The 17,653-nt window shown below is 44.0% G+C and overlaps 1 protein-coding gene across 4 annotated transcripts in view; it reads right to left on the bottom strand.

Moving 5' to 3' along the window:
* Positions 1-17,653, bottom strand: part of agrn (agrin) — a 471,240-nt gene that overhangs the window by 39,466 nt on the left and 414,121 nt on the right. For all 4 annotated transcript variants that reach the window (XM_068017055.1, XM_068017056.1, XM_068017057.1 and 1 more), the window contains 4 exons: positions 15,241-15,433; positions 9,273-9,488; positions 6,236-6,465; positions 3,692-3,826 (listed from right to left, as the gene is read on the bottom strand). In XM_068017055.1, coding sequence (XP_067873156.1) covers positions 3,692-3,826; positions 6,236-6,465; positions 9,273-9,488; positions 15,241-15,433 — 774 coding nt within the window. The remainder of the gene's footprint in view (positions 1-3,691; positions 3,827-6,235; positions 6,466-9,272; positions 9,489-15,240; positions 15,434-17,653) is intronic.

Raw genomic sequence — 17,653 nt, 5'->3', positions numbered from 1 at the left:
TTTATAGATCAGTTACTTACATGCAGGGAAAACAATGCACCACCTTTTGTGGTAGTGAGCTACACAGACCAGAAATATCAGATTTGTTTCCTGGCCTGTGTCGAGTTACCTGTACTCAGCTGGGCCAGCAGTTTGGGCGCTACTGGGCTACAAAGGGAGGAAACAAAATTCGCCAGACTTCTGTAGGTAACATATCAGACACCATTAATAAGCTAGGAGATACGCTACACACTTAAACGAACACTGGGAGAACCAGTGCTGACTTCGGATCTCTCACATTGAGGTATGAGGATGTAACCAGTGTGCTTTGTTTGGCAAAAAATGCACTTGGCGAGTATTCTCGAGCAGCCCCCTTATTTTTGCAGAGGCAAGCAGACTAGTGCTCACAGCAGGGGATTTTTCTTTTTAAAATTCCACTCTTAGGTTGGAGGGATAAAAAAAATGTCTCTTCAGCCACAATCTAAGTCTATAGAACCTAAAATCTGAGTAGCTGAATTGTGACCTGGTTTATGTGCCTTTCTAGATGAAGAGACAAATGTTTGAAGAATATAGTTACCGCAGTGTGCAGGAGAGAGTTACACCCAGCCATTAAAAGAAAGCACATAAAATATAAAACAGTTTGAATCCATTTGTTCTCCTTCCGCCCGTTGCCTCTTTAAACTGATTATTTTGAGAAACTACTCTACTTTGCATTTAACATGCTACATAAGGGTTATTCAACCTATTCAACACTTTCCCAAGAGAATGCAAAGTGCTATAGCATTGAGAAGGTTCAAAGCAGTGTGCACTGAATGATAAATGTCAGCTGAAGAAGCGCTAAAAGAATGAATATTATGTTTTTGGTTGAGTGGGTACTCTTTTCATTGATAGAGCTCAAGGGTAAGAATATTCTATGTAGTCTTAACAAAACCTTGGACGTGCGACTGAGCAGTCAAAATTCTTTCAACCCTTGGCCTGTTTACAAAATTGAAATTTATCGATTTAATAAAATTGTGACTGAAATCTATTTCCCTGAAACACGCAGCAAAATGGAGATTTATTGTTGCTTTGTGGCAATATGGTATGAACGATGTGACACAATAGAATACTGCTTTCATTTTGAAATAGTTTCAGGAAAACAATTTTCCAATTTCTCCTCCTTCCCCTCCTCCTCCACTCCAATCCTGCACTGAATGGGTTAGCTTTTACTAGGATACAGTTCCAAGAAAACTTACAGCCTCTGGAACTTAGCCGTGGAGGGCATTACAGCCAAGCCCGGTCTTGTGCTGACAAGATTCTCCACACATACATTTTGCAGCAGGAATCACTGTGCACCAATCAGTAACTTATTCACAGAAACAAGAGTGAGCATTGCTTCCACTGAAGTAAGAGCGGAGTGCAGAATGCAGCAAAACTGTCAATGGTAAAACATTCGTAACTATTAATTCAACTGTAACTTTGGAACCAACACAATCCTTAGAAGTGTACACAGATTTGAACAATCTACCCAATCCATGGGTCCAATTATGAGAATATAGTATATGGTATCTGAGCTTTTAAAAGACTATACATTTCTATATTCAGGTGGAATTCCATTGAAATCAGTTTCAGCTAGTCCACAAAACCCCCCAGCCCATTTGGGAGAATAGCGGGAGTTAGTTTGCACATGAGCACTGGATAAGAAAACACTCTATGAACTTGCAGTGCCACTTATTGGTGAAGTAATGAACAGCAAGAGCTGTGCACACACGGATTCAAGGCAACACCCACAATTATAGCCCGTGCCTCATGACTTCTCACTTTTCTACCTGTCAAAATGATTTCATTGTGGGGTTTTCACATCTTTTCTCTTCCAATCCTTTCCCATATACCAATTCTTCATCCACAGCAGAAGAACTAAGATATTAGTACATTTTTTTAAAAAATGCATCAGATACGCAATAAGTAAAAACCATTTAACTTGTAAACTCCTTTTCCTCTGCAGGGTTTAAACAATTTATCCTTCGAGTGCTCTACCCTACTCAATCTTCTGAGTAAGAGAAGCCTTCAAGGAGTTAAAAGTCAATGAATGAAGCAAAACTCGAGATATTTGATTAAATTCAACTCCAACCAGTTTCATTCCACAGATCATACTTGCATGGACCAGGTGACACAGGAACCCATCATATTGCAATGTAAAATGATCATCTATGCCCCTCCTTCTTCTCAGTATCTCCTATCCCAGACCTGCTGATTGTTAGCAATTAAGAGCAGTTATCCCTTATCTCTGTTTAAAAGTGAAACCTATTCTAAGTTATGTTTCTTCGCTGATACTTCCCTGCCCTTGGTAACATTTGATCAGTTATTCAGCTTTTTTTTAAAAAGCTATATTTTTTGCACTACACTGGACAGAATGAGGGATTTTCAGCTGATCTTTAAACTTGTAATTTTCTATTCCACCCTCAAACCTCCAAGTACCATCTGAAATTAAATTTCTCTTCCCCAAAGATAAGTAACACTGATTGCTTCAGGTACAGCTGTTCACAATGTCTGTGTTTGTATTTTCACCCCAACACAAATTTCAAGAAGGAAACAAAATAAAATCATTAAATCAGTTGAGGCCCTTTCACATTAACAGGAAAATTTTCATCATCAATGTGTTCCTAATATTTTCAATATGATTGCACACTGGTTTCTAATGAAAGTGCTCCTGACTGAACACTAATAGCTTTGATTAATCTCAATTCCAACCATAACAACATTGATCACTGAATTGAAGGCTGCTGCTGCTGCTTTCTCACTTGCTCCATTTGAAAATACAGCACTAGATTATAAGAACAGCAAGTGCTGGAAACACTCAGCAGGTTTGGTAGCATCTGCGGAGAGAGAAACAGAGCTAACCTACTCGAAACATCGAGCTGGATTTTACACCGGGCGGACAGGAGCTGGCCACCGACGTAAAGGTCAGTGGTGAACCCGCATCCGCCCAGCCCGGGGATCCGACCCGCATTTTATGGGTCCCCGGGCTTTAACTGTTCAGAGGCGGGACTTCCACCCGCTTGAGGGAGGATGCCCGCCTCATTGCACTGCCAGCCAATCATCGGGCTGGCAGCTCCTAGTCCCAGCAGCACCATCGGGAGAGGTGGCCACTACTGGGACTGCAGCCCAGCCGAGGACATGGTGCCAGGACTGAAGGTAAGTAAGGGTTGCCTCGCCGTGGGAATCGGTCGCGACCCGGCGAGGCAGGCGTGGTCGTTTGGGGGTAAGTGGGGGTGTCTAGGGTCCTGGGGGTGGTTGGGGACGTGGCGAATGCCCTCAATTGGGCACCCTGTGCCTGACTGTCAGGACCCCCCACCACGGTGCGCTGAGAGGCTGCCAGGTATCACTGGGCGGCCTTTCATGTCTACTGGACGCCCGCTTGCCACGGGTAAAATACCTGTGGAGGCCTTGATTGGCTTGGGGCGGGCAGCCCATTTCTCGCCCCCCATACCCACCCGCCCCCCAGCAGCCCAGGTAAAGTGGGGCGGAGACGGGAGCGGGCCGGGAAGGCCTCCCGGATCCTCCTGCTCAATTTTATGCCACCCCCCGCCACCATCTGACTCACTGGGGTGGCGGCCATTAATTCTGTTTCTCTCTCCACAAATGCTGTTGAGTATTTCCAGCACTTTCTGTTTTTATTTCAGATTTCCAGCATCTGCATGTATTTTGCTTTTATTTTAGCACAAGATTATACCTCTTTCACAGAACTCTCCCTCGCGCCCCATTGGACATTCACACTTTGCTCCGCCTTCAGGTAGCACCAAGCATGTAGCTGATGGATGACATGGATTGGGCTCACATGGATTGTGCTCATCTGCACAAGTTGGTCCTGGAAGGATGCAATGTTACATATAATTAACTAACTTAGGCTATTAGCAACCAAATAGCATCTTACAATTCAAATCTATGTTATACATGCTCGCAAACATGAAGTAAATTTTAAAAAATGAGGAAGGCAGCGACTCTTGCACACACTTTCTGTTGGGCAGCTCAACAGCTGGTTTGGAAAAGGCTTTGTAAGTTATACTTTCTGGTCCCTCACCTAGAGAATGTGAAATTCTGTGTGAAATCTGAACAGTAGAGAATAAACAACAAGTATGAAAGAAAGTCTGGTGGGAGAGTATTTTCTGTTCAAAGGACATTTTCTACTCCCTCAATTCTTCAGAAACTCAAGTATTGTGGCAGATTTCAGTATCTGAAAATGGGACACTTTTCCACTTTTGACACCCAAAAGCAGCACCTAATACTGTGCTGGGTCAGGCATAAAAGGTGGAGTGATGCCAAGTAAGAACATAAGGAATAGGAGCAGGAGTAGGCCATACAGCCCCTCAAATCTTCTCTGCTATTCAATACGATCATGTCCAATGTTCTACCTCGACTCTACTTTTCCCCCCTATCCCCATATCCCTCGATTCCCTCAAGTTTGTTTCTGAAGTAAGGTTTGCTCCATCATGCCCCAGCAATGTTCCTCAACACAACATCAGTAAACTGGAACCAGTATGTCATTTTTGTTTTCCATATCAGACAATCTGGTGATGTCTCACATCAGAAATGTATCTTCAGTGACAATTCATGAGAAGACTATGGAGAGTTTTGTGCAGTGAGCTTATATTTACTTGGAACTTTTCAAACATACTTCAAGCAGATCCCACATAACAAACGAGCAGATTTTTCACTCCATCAGTCTGAGCTACTTCAACCCCAGGTTCCACTGATGAAAGGACAATGCTATAACTAACTGTGACATCCAGTTCCCTCCGAAAAATGGAAATTTCTTATAAATTACTAAACATACAGAGCTTGGAAACTCACAAATTTCAATATATTGAGTCATCAGTATCAACATACAGAAGACTTTTATTTTTACTTGTATCCTTTGATGGATTTTTTTGTTAGCTGTGTGCTGACACACTCAGAAAGCCATCATCATGCATAAATGATTCCAAATCTCCAGCCTCTGAAAAATGCACACATCTGTTTGTCTGCCTTTGTTTCACATTCTATCCCTGTAGGGATATATCGCACTTAGTTAACAGGTTAGCGAGAGCCAAGGACTACGGAAAGTTTTGGGCAAGGATACGGCTGCAGCTTAACGAGTTAGAACTGTGCAGCCTATTAGCTTGGAGCACCGCTAAACTTCCTGCTGTTTATTCAGCTCCGGCTACCCTACCTATTAAGATATTGGCCTTCGGGGTTGTGTGGAGCAAAGTGGGAACAATCCCAGCTCCCAAATGACAAGTGTATTCACTCAGGTCTCATTAATGAACCAGGCTGCCTGGTCAATCATCAACAGTGTCATGAAGTACTGCAGACCTACCTGGAAAATAAAGAGGCAAGTCTTAATTTTCCCTCAGTCTTTCCATTCCTATAATCTGTAAACTTTTAAATCTAAGCTTTACATCACTATTTATCAACCCTTCCATATATGGTGATGTCCTGGTTGGATTACATAGACTGGAAAAAGTAGTATTAAAGAACCTGGCAACAAAAGTTGTTGGGCTTGAGAAAGCAATGCAATGGAAACACAGCTGGGGTGGATGGGTCAGAATTCGACCCAGTTCTGCCAGGTCTCTTCTTCCATTCTTCTGAATTCTACAGGGAGTAGAGATGCACCCCTTGCATCAGCTGCCTTCTCCATTACTGCCATGCAAACAGAAGAGGTGAGACCTACAAGGTGATACTATCTATCAGAAATTTATGCTCCAGTTACTTCCAATGCTATCATGCACCAAGACCAGATCCTGGTGGAAGCGGGACCCATAACTTACATCAAATTTCCCAAAGATCGCAGAGGCTATGGGGATCGAGCCGGGGAGTGGGACTGACTGCATAGCTCCGTGGAGAGCCGGCACGGACTTGATGGGCCGAATGGCCTCCTTCTGTGCCGCAAATGACTCTATGACTCTAGTAGTTGGGAAAGCAAAAAATTTGAATGTGATTTTTACCCTTTTTTTGTATTTCAAGTATCTTCAGCCAGACTGACTGGACCCATATAAAGGAGCAGCTCTGAAATTCTTAGAGCCCTCGACAGGGCAGATGATCCAGTAACACCATAAATGGTCCGGCTGCCTGTCCTTCTCCCATGCAAATGACCCTGAACCCAGGATTTGTGAATAGGGAGTGGCTGGCAGGGCTGCAGTAAACTGGTGACCAGGATCTTCAGGCCTCACAGGTTACTGTGTACAACATTAAAAAAGAGCAATAGTTTTTTGTTTGTCTTAATTGCTAAGGTGTTTACCTGAAAACTTGCTGACGCACTCACAGTGGAACATCCCTGCCTCCTTCACATGGCACTTGCCATAATTCTTACATGGGTTGGGATGACAAGGGTTATTTCCGCACTCTCCAACCCCACTGCCGTACAGGACATCACTGCCCGTTTCCTGTAGGTCATAGACCAGATTATTGACATCGAGCAGCCTGATGCAGCCCTTGAGCCCCTTTGTTGCTGCTGTTCTCTCAGTAACACTGGAAGAATAAAAAACATTTTTGGAAAATCTAGAGCAGTACCATAAGGCAGACAATTGACACAATGAGAAAGGGAAGTACAAGTATATAACATACACATTCACATAAAAACAAAAGCAAAATACAGCGGATTCCTGAAATTGTAAATAAGAACAGAAAATGCTGGAAAGCGCTCAACGGGTCAGGCAACGTCCGTGGAGAGAGAAACAGAGTTAACTTTTCAGGTCACTGATTCTTCATCAGAATTCATCGACTTGAAATGTTAGCTCTGAACCTCTCTCCACAGATGCTGCCTGACCTGCTGTGTGTTATTCAGCATTTTCTGTTATTTTACTAAAAATTCATGTCTGAAGCTCAATTATTTTTTTCTTACATTATGTTTCTCGGTGACTTGGGTTGCACGGTATTCAGGGAGTAGTTGAGATGTACAGACCAGGAAGGTTCCAGTTCCTATTCCTGAACTTTTTATTTATTAATTCACGGGATGTGAGCATCGCTGGAAAGGCCAGCATTTAATACCCATCCCTAATTGCCCCTGATAGGGTGGTGATGAGCTGTCTTCTTGAACCGCTGCAGTTCATGTGGTGCAGGTCCACTCACAGTGCTGTTAGGGAGCGAGTTCCAGGATTTTGACACAGCGACAGTGAAGGAACAGCGATATAGTTCCAAGGCAGGATGGTGTGTGACTTGGAGGGGAACTTGGGGGTGGTGTTCCCACGCATCTGCTACTCTTGCCCTTCTAGATGGTCGAGGTTGTGGGTTTGAAAGGTGCCGTCTAAGGAGCCTTGGCGAGTTACTGCAGTGCGTCTTGTAGATGGTACACACTGCTGCCACTGTGTGCAGATGGTGGAGGGAGTGACTACTTAAGGTGAAGGATGGGGTGCTGATCAAGTGGGCTGCTTTGTCTTGGATGGTGTTGAGCTTCTTGAGTGTGCCAAGTTATCAATAATATTGGTCTCAATGCCTCTGTATTAGGGAGAGGACAATCAGCAAAGGTTCCTGTTACTGATTGCTATCCAGCAAACACTAAAGGAAATCTGTCCCTGTGGACATCAGGTGAGGACTTGAGGTTAGTTGTTTCAACAATTCTTGGATACCAAAGCCCCTCCGTATCCTTCTTTCCCTTCACTTTTCTCTGATCCCATCGCTTCTTCCAATCTCACCCCTTGCTATGTTTTCACTATCCCATCTGACCTTCCTCTCACTGAGAGGCAAAGGCCTCGGCTTCATCCCCTTATGTCCCCACCTCAAGGAATTTCAAGGTTGGCACGACACCAACCTCTTCTTTCATCACCTTCGACTCCTCGCCCACTTCTTTGGCCAGAAATCTTCCTCCCGCACAGCAGACCCTTCCTCCCATCTTCAGAATTCTCCTTCCACCTGGACCCCCTCTCTGGCCTCTTAACCTGTCTAGATCTATTAATTGAGAACTGCCAGTGTGACATCAGCTGTCTTAAGTTCTCTTCTCCCTTCAATCACTCTCAACCCCCCTTTGAGTTTGCAGTGTTCTGTTCTCTCAGTTCCAATCCTAATATTGTCATTAAACTTGCTGACAAGAGTGACACTGTTGTTGTTTGGCAAACCGACCTCGACCTAGCAGAGGCTGAATGCCAACTCTCCAAAACCTCCTCGTTCCTCTCCCAGAGCATGACCCTACCATCGAACATCAAGCCATCTCAGCAAAGGGTCAGGTGATTCTCATAAACCATTTACAACTTTTAGTGCACTATTGCACATCTGAATCACACTGACTCTAAAATGAGAAATGAGTTCTGCACCAAGCTGAAGCCACCACATCAATACACCACTGATGAGGCCCAAAGCTTGCAATGACCCTAGTCCAGTTTTGTCTGGGCCACCATCACAGATGCACTTGCAGAACCTATACTGAGATCAATCTACCAAACTATATTAGACATGCAGGATGGAATATAGACTGCAGTTATACCCAGCAGCAGATGCTTGCATGCAATGAACTACTTTTTGAAGTGTAGTCACTGTTATAATGGAGGAAATGCGGCAGCCAAACTGTGCATAGCAAGGTCCCACAAACAGGATTGTGGTCAGGATACTGGGGAGAAGAGCCCTGCTCTCTGTTGACATAGTGGGCTGGATTTTACAGCACTCCCCCTCCCCCCGACATCAGGGGTCATGGTTTGGGGATTGGGGGGGGCTGGGAAATGCCTCCGGGAGAGGCCCACCACGTGCCTCGACACTGGGAAGGCACGGCCCAATATTACCGGTGGCGGCAAGGCCTCATGGCAGCCCCCCACAATTTACATACGCAAATTTATTTCAATAAATGGATTAATGACTTACCTGCTCTCGCCGTCCATTCCAGGGCGATATTGGTACCGATGGCCGGCACTCCCGCGCCTTCGGATACCCGTCTGGGGATCCGATGTGGGACACTGGTGGTATTTCAGTGTGCGGGGGGGCGGGGGAGTGGGTGCAAACTAATCTGACTGGTGTAGAGATGGTGGGAAGGTGTAAAGTGCATATTTTATAAACTGTAAACCCACCCCCTCCACGTCATGGGGGGGCCGTTTGCCCCAGTCATTTGAATGAGCAGCTGCGTTTAATACTGTGGCGGCTGAGCGAAGTCATTGTTTCATAAATTTCAGCCCAGTGTCATGGGATCTTTTACATCCACCTTCAGAGGGCAGACAGGGCCTCAGGTTAATGTCTCATCTGATAGTCAAGTACTTCTGGAATTGTGAGAACAGCTTAGAGTTCTATAATGAAAGTAGCCAACCTGACATTCTAAATAGAAATTACACCTGCCAGGAAAAATAAAGAACACTTACAGTGCCATTTCATCCTCTGGGGCTCCTCCCAGGAACAGATCTGTGTCCAGATTTAATCCGTCTGTTCCAGCAGGACTTTCCCCAATCACATGTGGTTCACCATCTACCGATAGCATTCCACTGCGTCGATTGCGATTCACAACTACCTGGTGCCATCTTCCAGGTACTATCAGTGTTTTACTGATGATGATGCCAGTTCCAGAGCCAGTGTTAAATCTGCAGGGATTGAGAAAGAAACAAATTGATGAAGGCAACAACTGGAAGCAGGTTGAAGGTTCAGTATCAACCAGAGTCTCGACTCCTCAAACACTGGCTTTCTCAGAGGGCCCCTGTAAGCAATGTATTGTTTATGGTCATTTGTGTGTTGCAACAACTTTCAATTTGATATCAATTACCCTTAGCTAACAGTGTTATTAATAAAATCTACTTATGATTGAAAAACCACTCCAGGCTAGTGATGGAAAAGAAAGGCATAAAGACTTAGGTTTGTACAGCGCCTTTCACAACCTCAGGATTTCCAAGCATTTTACAACCAATGAAGTACTTTTTGAAGTGTAGTCACTGTTATAATTTGGGAAATGTGGCAGCAATTTTCACAGAGCAATTGTGCCCACAAACAGCAATTTGATAATGACCAGATATTGGCCAGGACACTGTAGAAAACATTCCTGCTCTTCTTCAGAATAGTTTCACAGAATCTTTAGAGGATAGACAGGGCTTCAGATTAATGTCTCATCTGATATATGGCAAATCTCACAGTACAGTGGTCCCTTAGTGCTCCAATGGGGCTAGATTATGTGCTCAGGTCTCTAAAGTGGGACTTGAAGCCATAACCTTCTGAGTTAGAGGTGACAGTGCAACCAACTGAGCCTCAATGGAGATGGCAGACTCCTCAGTCTCCAGTCATTTACAGTTGAAGGAATATTTCTGAAGGCTTCTAGAAGATGCTTGTTACGTACTCTAGAAGGTATATAACCAGTAGTGGTAAGCCAAAAATGGGTGGGGTGGAGTCAAGACAAACGTTACTATTTTAAAAATCTGAACCCGACCTCAACATGCCTCCAACCCACCCACTTTCAGGTTTAACAGAGGCAGGACAAGGGGCAGGCAGTCAACCCACTCGCAGGAAGCTGGCAGCTTCTGATATAGTGGGTGACTGGGTTTCCCAGGCCTTGGAAAACCTAACAGCTCAAGGGAGGCAAGGACTACTCCGGGAAGAAGGTAAGTGCCTTTAAAGCACTGCTTGTGGGGCCAGGAGGAGCAGAAGTGCCTCCCCCAGCCCAAAACAAAGATCCCCAGGATTGGACCTTCCCCACAACCCCCCAGGATCGGGGATCGGAACCTTTCACAGGGTAGGGGATTGAACCTGCCTGCTCCTGCGACCTACTCTGGAGTTCTCCCCGCCTGACTGGAAGCCAAGCCTTTCAATCAGGTTGACTTTGGCGTGGGAGGGGGAAACGAATGGCAGAAAATGCACGCTGTGGAGCTAAAATCCACAGCATGCAGTTTCCTGTTAATATTCAGGCCAAGGTAAATGGGAAAGCATATATGGCTCCATGTTACTCGAATAGTTCTGTGGTATTGTGAAGGAGTTAGAGTTATACAATAGTCTAAGCATATGAATTACATTCTCAACAATACAGCAAACTTGTTTTCCTGGGGTGAACCACATCTAGAAGTGATGAGAACCCAAGCATTGACTACCATTCTGTATTTCAGTGCATCAACATCACTTGGGATTTTGGGCGGCACAGTGGCGCAGTGGTTAGCACTGCAGCCTCACAGCTCCAGCGACCCAGGTTCAATTCTGGGTTCTGCCTGTGTGGAGTTTGCAAGTTCTCCCTGTGTCTGCGTGGGTTTCCTCCGGGTGCTCCAGTTTCCTCCCACAAGCCAAAAGACTTGCAGGTTGATAGGTAAATTGGCCATTATAAATTGCCCCTAGTATAGGTAGGTGGTAGGGAAATATATGGACAGGTGGGGATGTGGTAGGAATATGGGATTAGTGTAGGATTAGTATAAATGGGTGGTTGATGGTCGGCACAGACTCGGTGGGCCGAAGGGCCTGTTTCAGTGCTGTATCTCGAAAACTAAAATTTAAAAAAAACTAAAAACAATCAAGTTAAGGAACACTTAGCAACATAATCTAGTGGTTCAGGCTGGTAGAGAGACATATTCTGTTATAAAAACAGAAAAGTGCGGGAAATACTCAGCAGGTCTGGCGGCATCCACGGAGAGAGAAGCAGAGTTAATGTTGCAGGTCTGTGACCTTTCATCAGAACCTTTCATGACATATTTTGTTAATTTGTGTAGGCACACTGACGTTTTTCCTCTAGAGTTCTGGGAAAAAATTTATTTTCTGACCGCATCAAAAAATAGCCTGGATGCAAACTGTTACTGTGTGGATTGCTGTGACTACTTAACACAGTCATCTATGTAGTGAGATGTTCAGTTTATACTCATGTGTAATTAGTGCCACTGCCCATATATTCATGGAGAAAGGACAGATGAGAACAACTCCGAGAAGATATATAAACTAACCTTGCATTTCAGCCCAATACATTATAAATGGGTCATTCTGAAGAAGGGTCACTGACCTAAAATGTTAACTTTGCTTCTCTCTCCACAGATGCTGCCAAACCTGCTGAGTATTTCCAGCAGTTCTTGTTTTTGTTACAGATTTCCAGTATCCGCAGTATTTTGCTTTTATTATAACTGGGTCATTTGTTTAAAACACTTACACATTACAGAGTAGATTTTTAATGCCTTGGTGTAAAACTGGCATTGTGGATTTCAATAGAAATAAAAATTGTGTGTTTTTTGTAATGAGGTGGCTAATCTGCTACAGCAGTTTTACACCCAAGCAGTAAATTGAGAATCTATCCCTACATATTAGCAGACCCTATACAAAAAAACACTGTGTACTTATTCTCAGTACGAGGACAGCCTCAGAAATGTAACAGTTAAGAACAAGAGCAAGAACTTGTAAGCAATTCCACAACTGAGTATAAGGAAAATAAATGCTGAGCTAGAAAGGGAGAGGTTAAGAAGAATGACTGATACCTTGAACAAAGAGATCAGTTTTAAGGAGGTTTTTTTTTAAAGGTATTGAGAAGCGGAGAGGTTTACTGTACATGTACCTCATTTCTTTCTCCCCCAGGTTATACATGACTACATGGAGGATGCCAACATGTGAGAGGAAAAAGTGAATATGATTCTGGAGCTCAATGAAGAATGCAGGCTATCTGAGTTAGGATCGTTCTCAGTGAAGGAAAGATTGTTTTTGGACACGTTCAAAGTTTTTAAAATGCTGAAAGATATTGATAATGGGGATTCTGGCTGGTTAGTAAATTTAAACTGCAGCACTAGACGACACAAATACAAAGTTAGCTTCAGAAACTGAAACCGTCCCCTTCCCTATCCGTGAGCAGTAGATATCTAGAACAGACTCCCAAGAATGAGGGCTCGGTGGGTGCCTTGTATAAAAGGGACAGTATGTTGGAGGGATAAGTACATCCACATGGGAACACATGAAGAACACAAGGAAAGTCAAGGGTGAGAAAAGGTTATAATATAAAATAAAGACAAGAAATGCTGGAACCACTCAGCAGGTCTGGCAGCATCTGTGGAAAGAGAAGCAGAGTTAACGTTTCGGGTCAGTGACCCTTTTTCGGAACTAGCAAATATTAGAAATGTTAAAGGTTATAAGCAAGTGAGGCGGGGATGGGGCAAGAGATAACAAAGGAGAAGGTGTAGATTGGACAAGGCCACATAGCTGACCAAAAGGTCATGGAGCAAAGGCAAACAATATGTTAATGGTGTGTTGAAAGACAAAGCATTAGTACAGATAGGGTGTTAACGGACTGAAGATTGAACAGCAGCTGGGAGGGAGGGGAAGGGGTGACGGTAGAGGTGCGGGAAATGGGCCGGACACGGTTGGGGGCTCTGTCAACAATAGTGGGGGGGAATCCTCGGTTGAGGAAAAAGGAGGTCATATCAGAAGCACCGTCATGGAAGGTAGCATCATCAGAGCAGATGCGTCGGAGACTGGGAGAATGGAATGAAGTCCTTACAGGAGGTAGGGTGTAAAGAAGTGTAGTCAAGGTAGCTGTGGGAATCGGAGGGCTTATAATGGATATTAGTAAACAACCTATCCCCAGAGATGGAGACAGAGAAGTCGAGGAAGGGAAGTGTCAGAGATGGACCATGTAAAGGTGAGAGAAGGGTGGAAATTGGAAGCAAAGTTGATAATGTTTTCCAGTTCAGGGCGGCCCTGTCAGAACCGTGACAGGGTTCCCCTTGTCCTCACTTTCCACCCCATCAGCCTCCATATCCAAAGGATCATCCTCCGCCATTTCCGCCACCTCCAGTGTGATGCCACTACCAAACGCATCTTCCTCTCCCTTCCCCTGTCAGCATTCCGAAGGGATTGTTCCCTCCGCGACATCCTGGTCCACTCCTCCATTACCCCCACCACCTCGTCCCCGTCCCATGGCACCTTCCCCTGCAATCGCAGGAGGTGTAATACCTGCCCATTTACCTCCTCTCTCCTCACTATCCCAGGCCCCAAACAGTCCTTTCAGCGGAAGCAGCGATTTACTTGTACTTCTTTCAATGTAGTGTACTGTATTCGCTGCTCAAAATGTGGTCTCCTCTACATTGGGGAGACCAAATGCAGACTGGGTGACTGCTTTGCGGAACACCTCCACTCAGTCCGCAAGCAGGACCCTGCGCTTTCGGTGGCTTGCCATTTCAACACTCCCCCCTGCTCTCATGCTCACATCTCTGTCCTGGGATTGCTGCAGTGTTCTAGTGAACATCAACGCAAGCTCAAGGAACAGCATCTCATTTACCGATTAGGCACACTACAGCCTGCCGGACGTAACATTGAGTTCAATCATTTCAGAGCATGACGGACCCCACATTTTACTTTTATTTTTAGTTATTTTTTCTCTTTTTTTTTCTTTTTTACATTTTTACAATTTTTTTGTGTTTATTTCATTTCATCTTAGTTTGTTCAGTTTGCTTACCCACTTTTTTTTCATGTTTGTACTTGCTGCTGTTCAATCTTCAGTCCGTTAACACCCTATCTGTACTAATGCTTTGTCTTTCAACACACCATTAACATATTGTTTGCCTTTGCTCCATGACCTATGGGTCAACTATGTGGCCTTGTCCAATCTACACCTTCTCCTTTGTTATCTCTTGCCCCACCCCCGCCTCACTTGCTTATAACCTTTGACATTTCTAATATTTGCTAGTTCCGAAGAAGGGTCACTGACCCGAAACGTTAACTCTGCTTCTCTTTCCACAGATGCTGCCAGACCTGCTGAGTGGTTCCAGCATTTCTTGTTTTTATTTCAGATTTCCAGCATCTGCAGTATTTTGCTTTTATTTTAGTGAGAAAAGGTTATTTGGCCCATTGAGAGTCATCCAATTAGTACCTTAAATCCCCCATTATACCATCCAGCTGTATTTTAAACAATCCATATGTTTTTGCCTTTACTACCATCTGGTAGACTATAACAAACATTCAGTACCCATTGAGATGATTAAATACTCTGAAATAGTTAGGATTTGGTGCTCTTGAGAACATGGTAGTAGTTATCTGTGGAATGCTATTGGCAAGGGCAAAATAAAATATAAAATGTAATTTTTACATCAGTGCCTCAAAAACAAAGGGTCAACATCTCAAGGACCAAGATAAAATTGAATTTTATTTTTATTTTATAAAATTTAATTTTATTCCTCTTTGGAAGTTTAAAATAGGGATACACAAATTGTATATAGGTTACGGTGGGATATGTACATTGGCAATGTATAGTTATAATTGAATTTGTACTTTTATAATGTAAATGGAAGGAATGGTCTTATTTCATGCTTTACATTATTCTAAAATTATCACAAACACAGACTATTAATTGGACCATGGTAAACAATTTGCTTCTTTTAACAGAAATGCACATCTTACCTTAGCTCCACATGTCCCCTTACAAGAGCTAGAGAGATGAAGTCCTTGCCTTTCTTCTGTCCATTGTATAACAGTAAGCCATCCAGGTCAGAGGCACGGAATTCTAGACTGATACGCACTGTGTAGTAAGCCTTCATAGTCTTAAATGCCAGGTAAGACTTTCCACCAAACTCAGGTAAATAGTATACGATTGCTGTACAAAATAAAACATGGCTTAACAGAGTTCAAGTATTAGCACTGACTGTGGTTTCTTAACAAAATGCATTTTAAAAATTGCTTATAATAACTTGATTAACCAATTAAGTTATTTTAAAAAAAGACATCTAACAGTTTATATACCCAGTAACAATTAATAGCAAGGGCAATAAACATCTTTTATATTTTTTACCTTTTCTCTTCCCCTTTAAAATAATTTGATGACAATCTATAATCTGTTTTTGAGGCTACTCTTTCACAATAATCCTGTTTGAGAAACCTTTAAGAACTATATGTATCAGTTAGCTGCCAAATTTGAGTCTTGCAGACACTCTGTAACGACAACTGCCTAATGTTTATCGTATACTTTACAATTTGATGAGCCCCTGTATTCTCTAGTTCCTTGACTCCCCTTAAACCAGTAACAATGGTATTATGATGAAACACAGCATAATTTACGAATTCTGGGGATCTACAATGCCAATATAGAAAAAAACCTGCTCCAATTTCTTTATAACAACAAAACAGGATTACCATGTGTTAAAATGAAAAGGCATTTACTGCAATAGTAATGATGCATGTGGCAACATCATATAGCCAGCCTCTGAGGTGGTACTCAGCACAAAGTAAATTTCAACCCAAAATACAGTTGATGACATGAAGATAAATCAGTATAGATACCACCTTAGGTACCAAAAAAATTAGGCAGGTTGCTCGGCATCAGATTTGTCTGAAGAAGGCAGCTGGCCAACACATAGCCAAACTAGCAATAAGGCATATTTCAATTGCAGAATATAAGCTCATTCAGCTACCTATCCTCCAACCTCAAAGGAGCGTGTGAACGGATTATGGGTGCCATCAGATGAAGAGGAAAAATGTACAGGTCTATGGCGAAAGAGTGGGGGACTGGGACTAATTGAATATCTCTATCAAAGAGCTGGCACAGGAATAATTCTATTACATTAATATACTTTAGAACTTACAGGACAAAATGCTATGCTAATAATGATGCATGTTGCTCATTTAATAAATATAATTAATAAAGGATTCTGGTTAGTCTCTTTATTTCTATGTCTTCCAGCTTCCCTCAAACAAATATCAACATTGACATGAAAAAATCTTACAGCTGGATTTTGTTCTCCCCCAGGCGTCGGGTTCCGTAGCAGGGGGTTGAACTTGAAGATGACTCTGGATGAAGCCCGCCACGGACCTCGACGGTGTGAGGGCCTGGCCCGAACCTCCTGGCGGCGGCAAGGCTCCGTGGTGGCCTCCCTACCGCTGGGCGACGGGACCTCAATTAAAATGAATACATCTAAATAAACTTACCTGCGATCTTGAGGGCCCGCCATGACCTTCGGTGCGGTGGCTGGCACTCCCGCACCTTCAAATCCCCGTCCAGGGAAACGCGGTGCCACACTGGCGGGGAGGGGGGAGGAGGTAGGATTTTCAGTGCGGGGGGTAACGGGGTCATTAAGCGTAGGTGATGGTGGGAACGGTTGACCGTTAAACTTTGTGCAGTTTGGCGGGGGGGGGGGGGGAAGGTCAGATGTAAAAGGTAAGTATTTTGGGGGGTGCGGGAAGGGCAAATAGTTACTGTAATTGTTATTGGGGGGGGGGGGGGGGGGGTTAGGAAAGGGGCGTTATAAATTTATTTATTTAATTTTGGGGCTTTACTTCCTGAAAAATTAAAATGTGCCGCAGGGCTGGCTGCCCTTTAAAAATGGTGCCAGCGCCTGCACACAGGCAGATGATGCCGTGGCTGGGGATGGACAGCCTGCCCCCTCCACATGCTTGGAGGCTGGGCCGCCCCGGCCATTTAAATAAGCCGCCGCGCGGGAGATCGAGGCAGCTCTTTGGCGTGTGGCCCGAGCGGGCAGACTGCCAATTTATGAGCTCGCCACCGATATCATCTTGCAACCAGGCAGGTTATCAACAACCCAGGTTCTATCACTGGTCTATGCCAAGGTAGTTGATTTCGGCCAAGACAATGGTAGAATGTCACAATTGGCCACATATCCCTGGACTCAGGAGGTCGGGCGGGGGGGGGGGGGGGGCGGTGGCGTGCCATTGTGAATGGCCATTGTCCACACTCTTGCCTTCCTATGCAATGGTAATGATCTCTACTGGAAATGAGTAAGCATGAATGTCAGGTGAAGATAGAATTGGGCTCGGATGTGATGTGCTTCAGTCAAATTGCCTGCCATCATTCACTAACAAA

This window comes from Heterodontus francisci, chromosome 37 (genome assembly GCF_036365525.1).
Source record: "Heterodontus francisci isolate sHetFra1 chromosome 37, sHetFra1.hap1, whole genome shotgun sequence".
Taxonomy (NCBI): domain Eukaryota; kingdom Metazoa; phylum Chordata; class Chondrichthyes; order Heterodontiformes; family Heterodontidae; genus Heterodontus; species Heterodontus francisci.
This window is presented reverse-complemented; position numbering and strand designations above follow the sequence as displayed.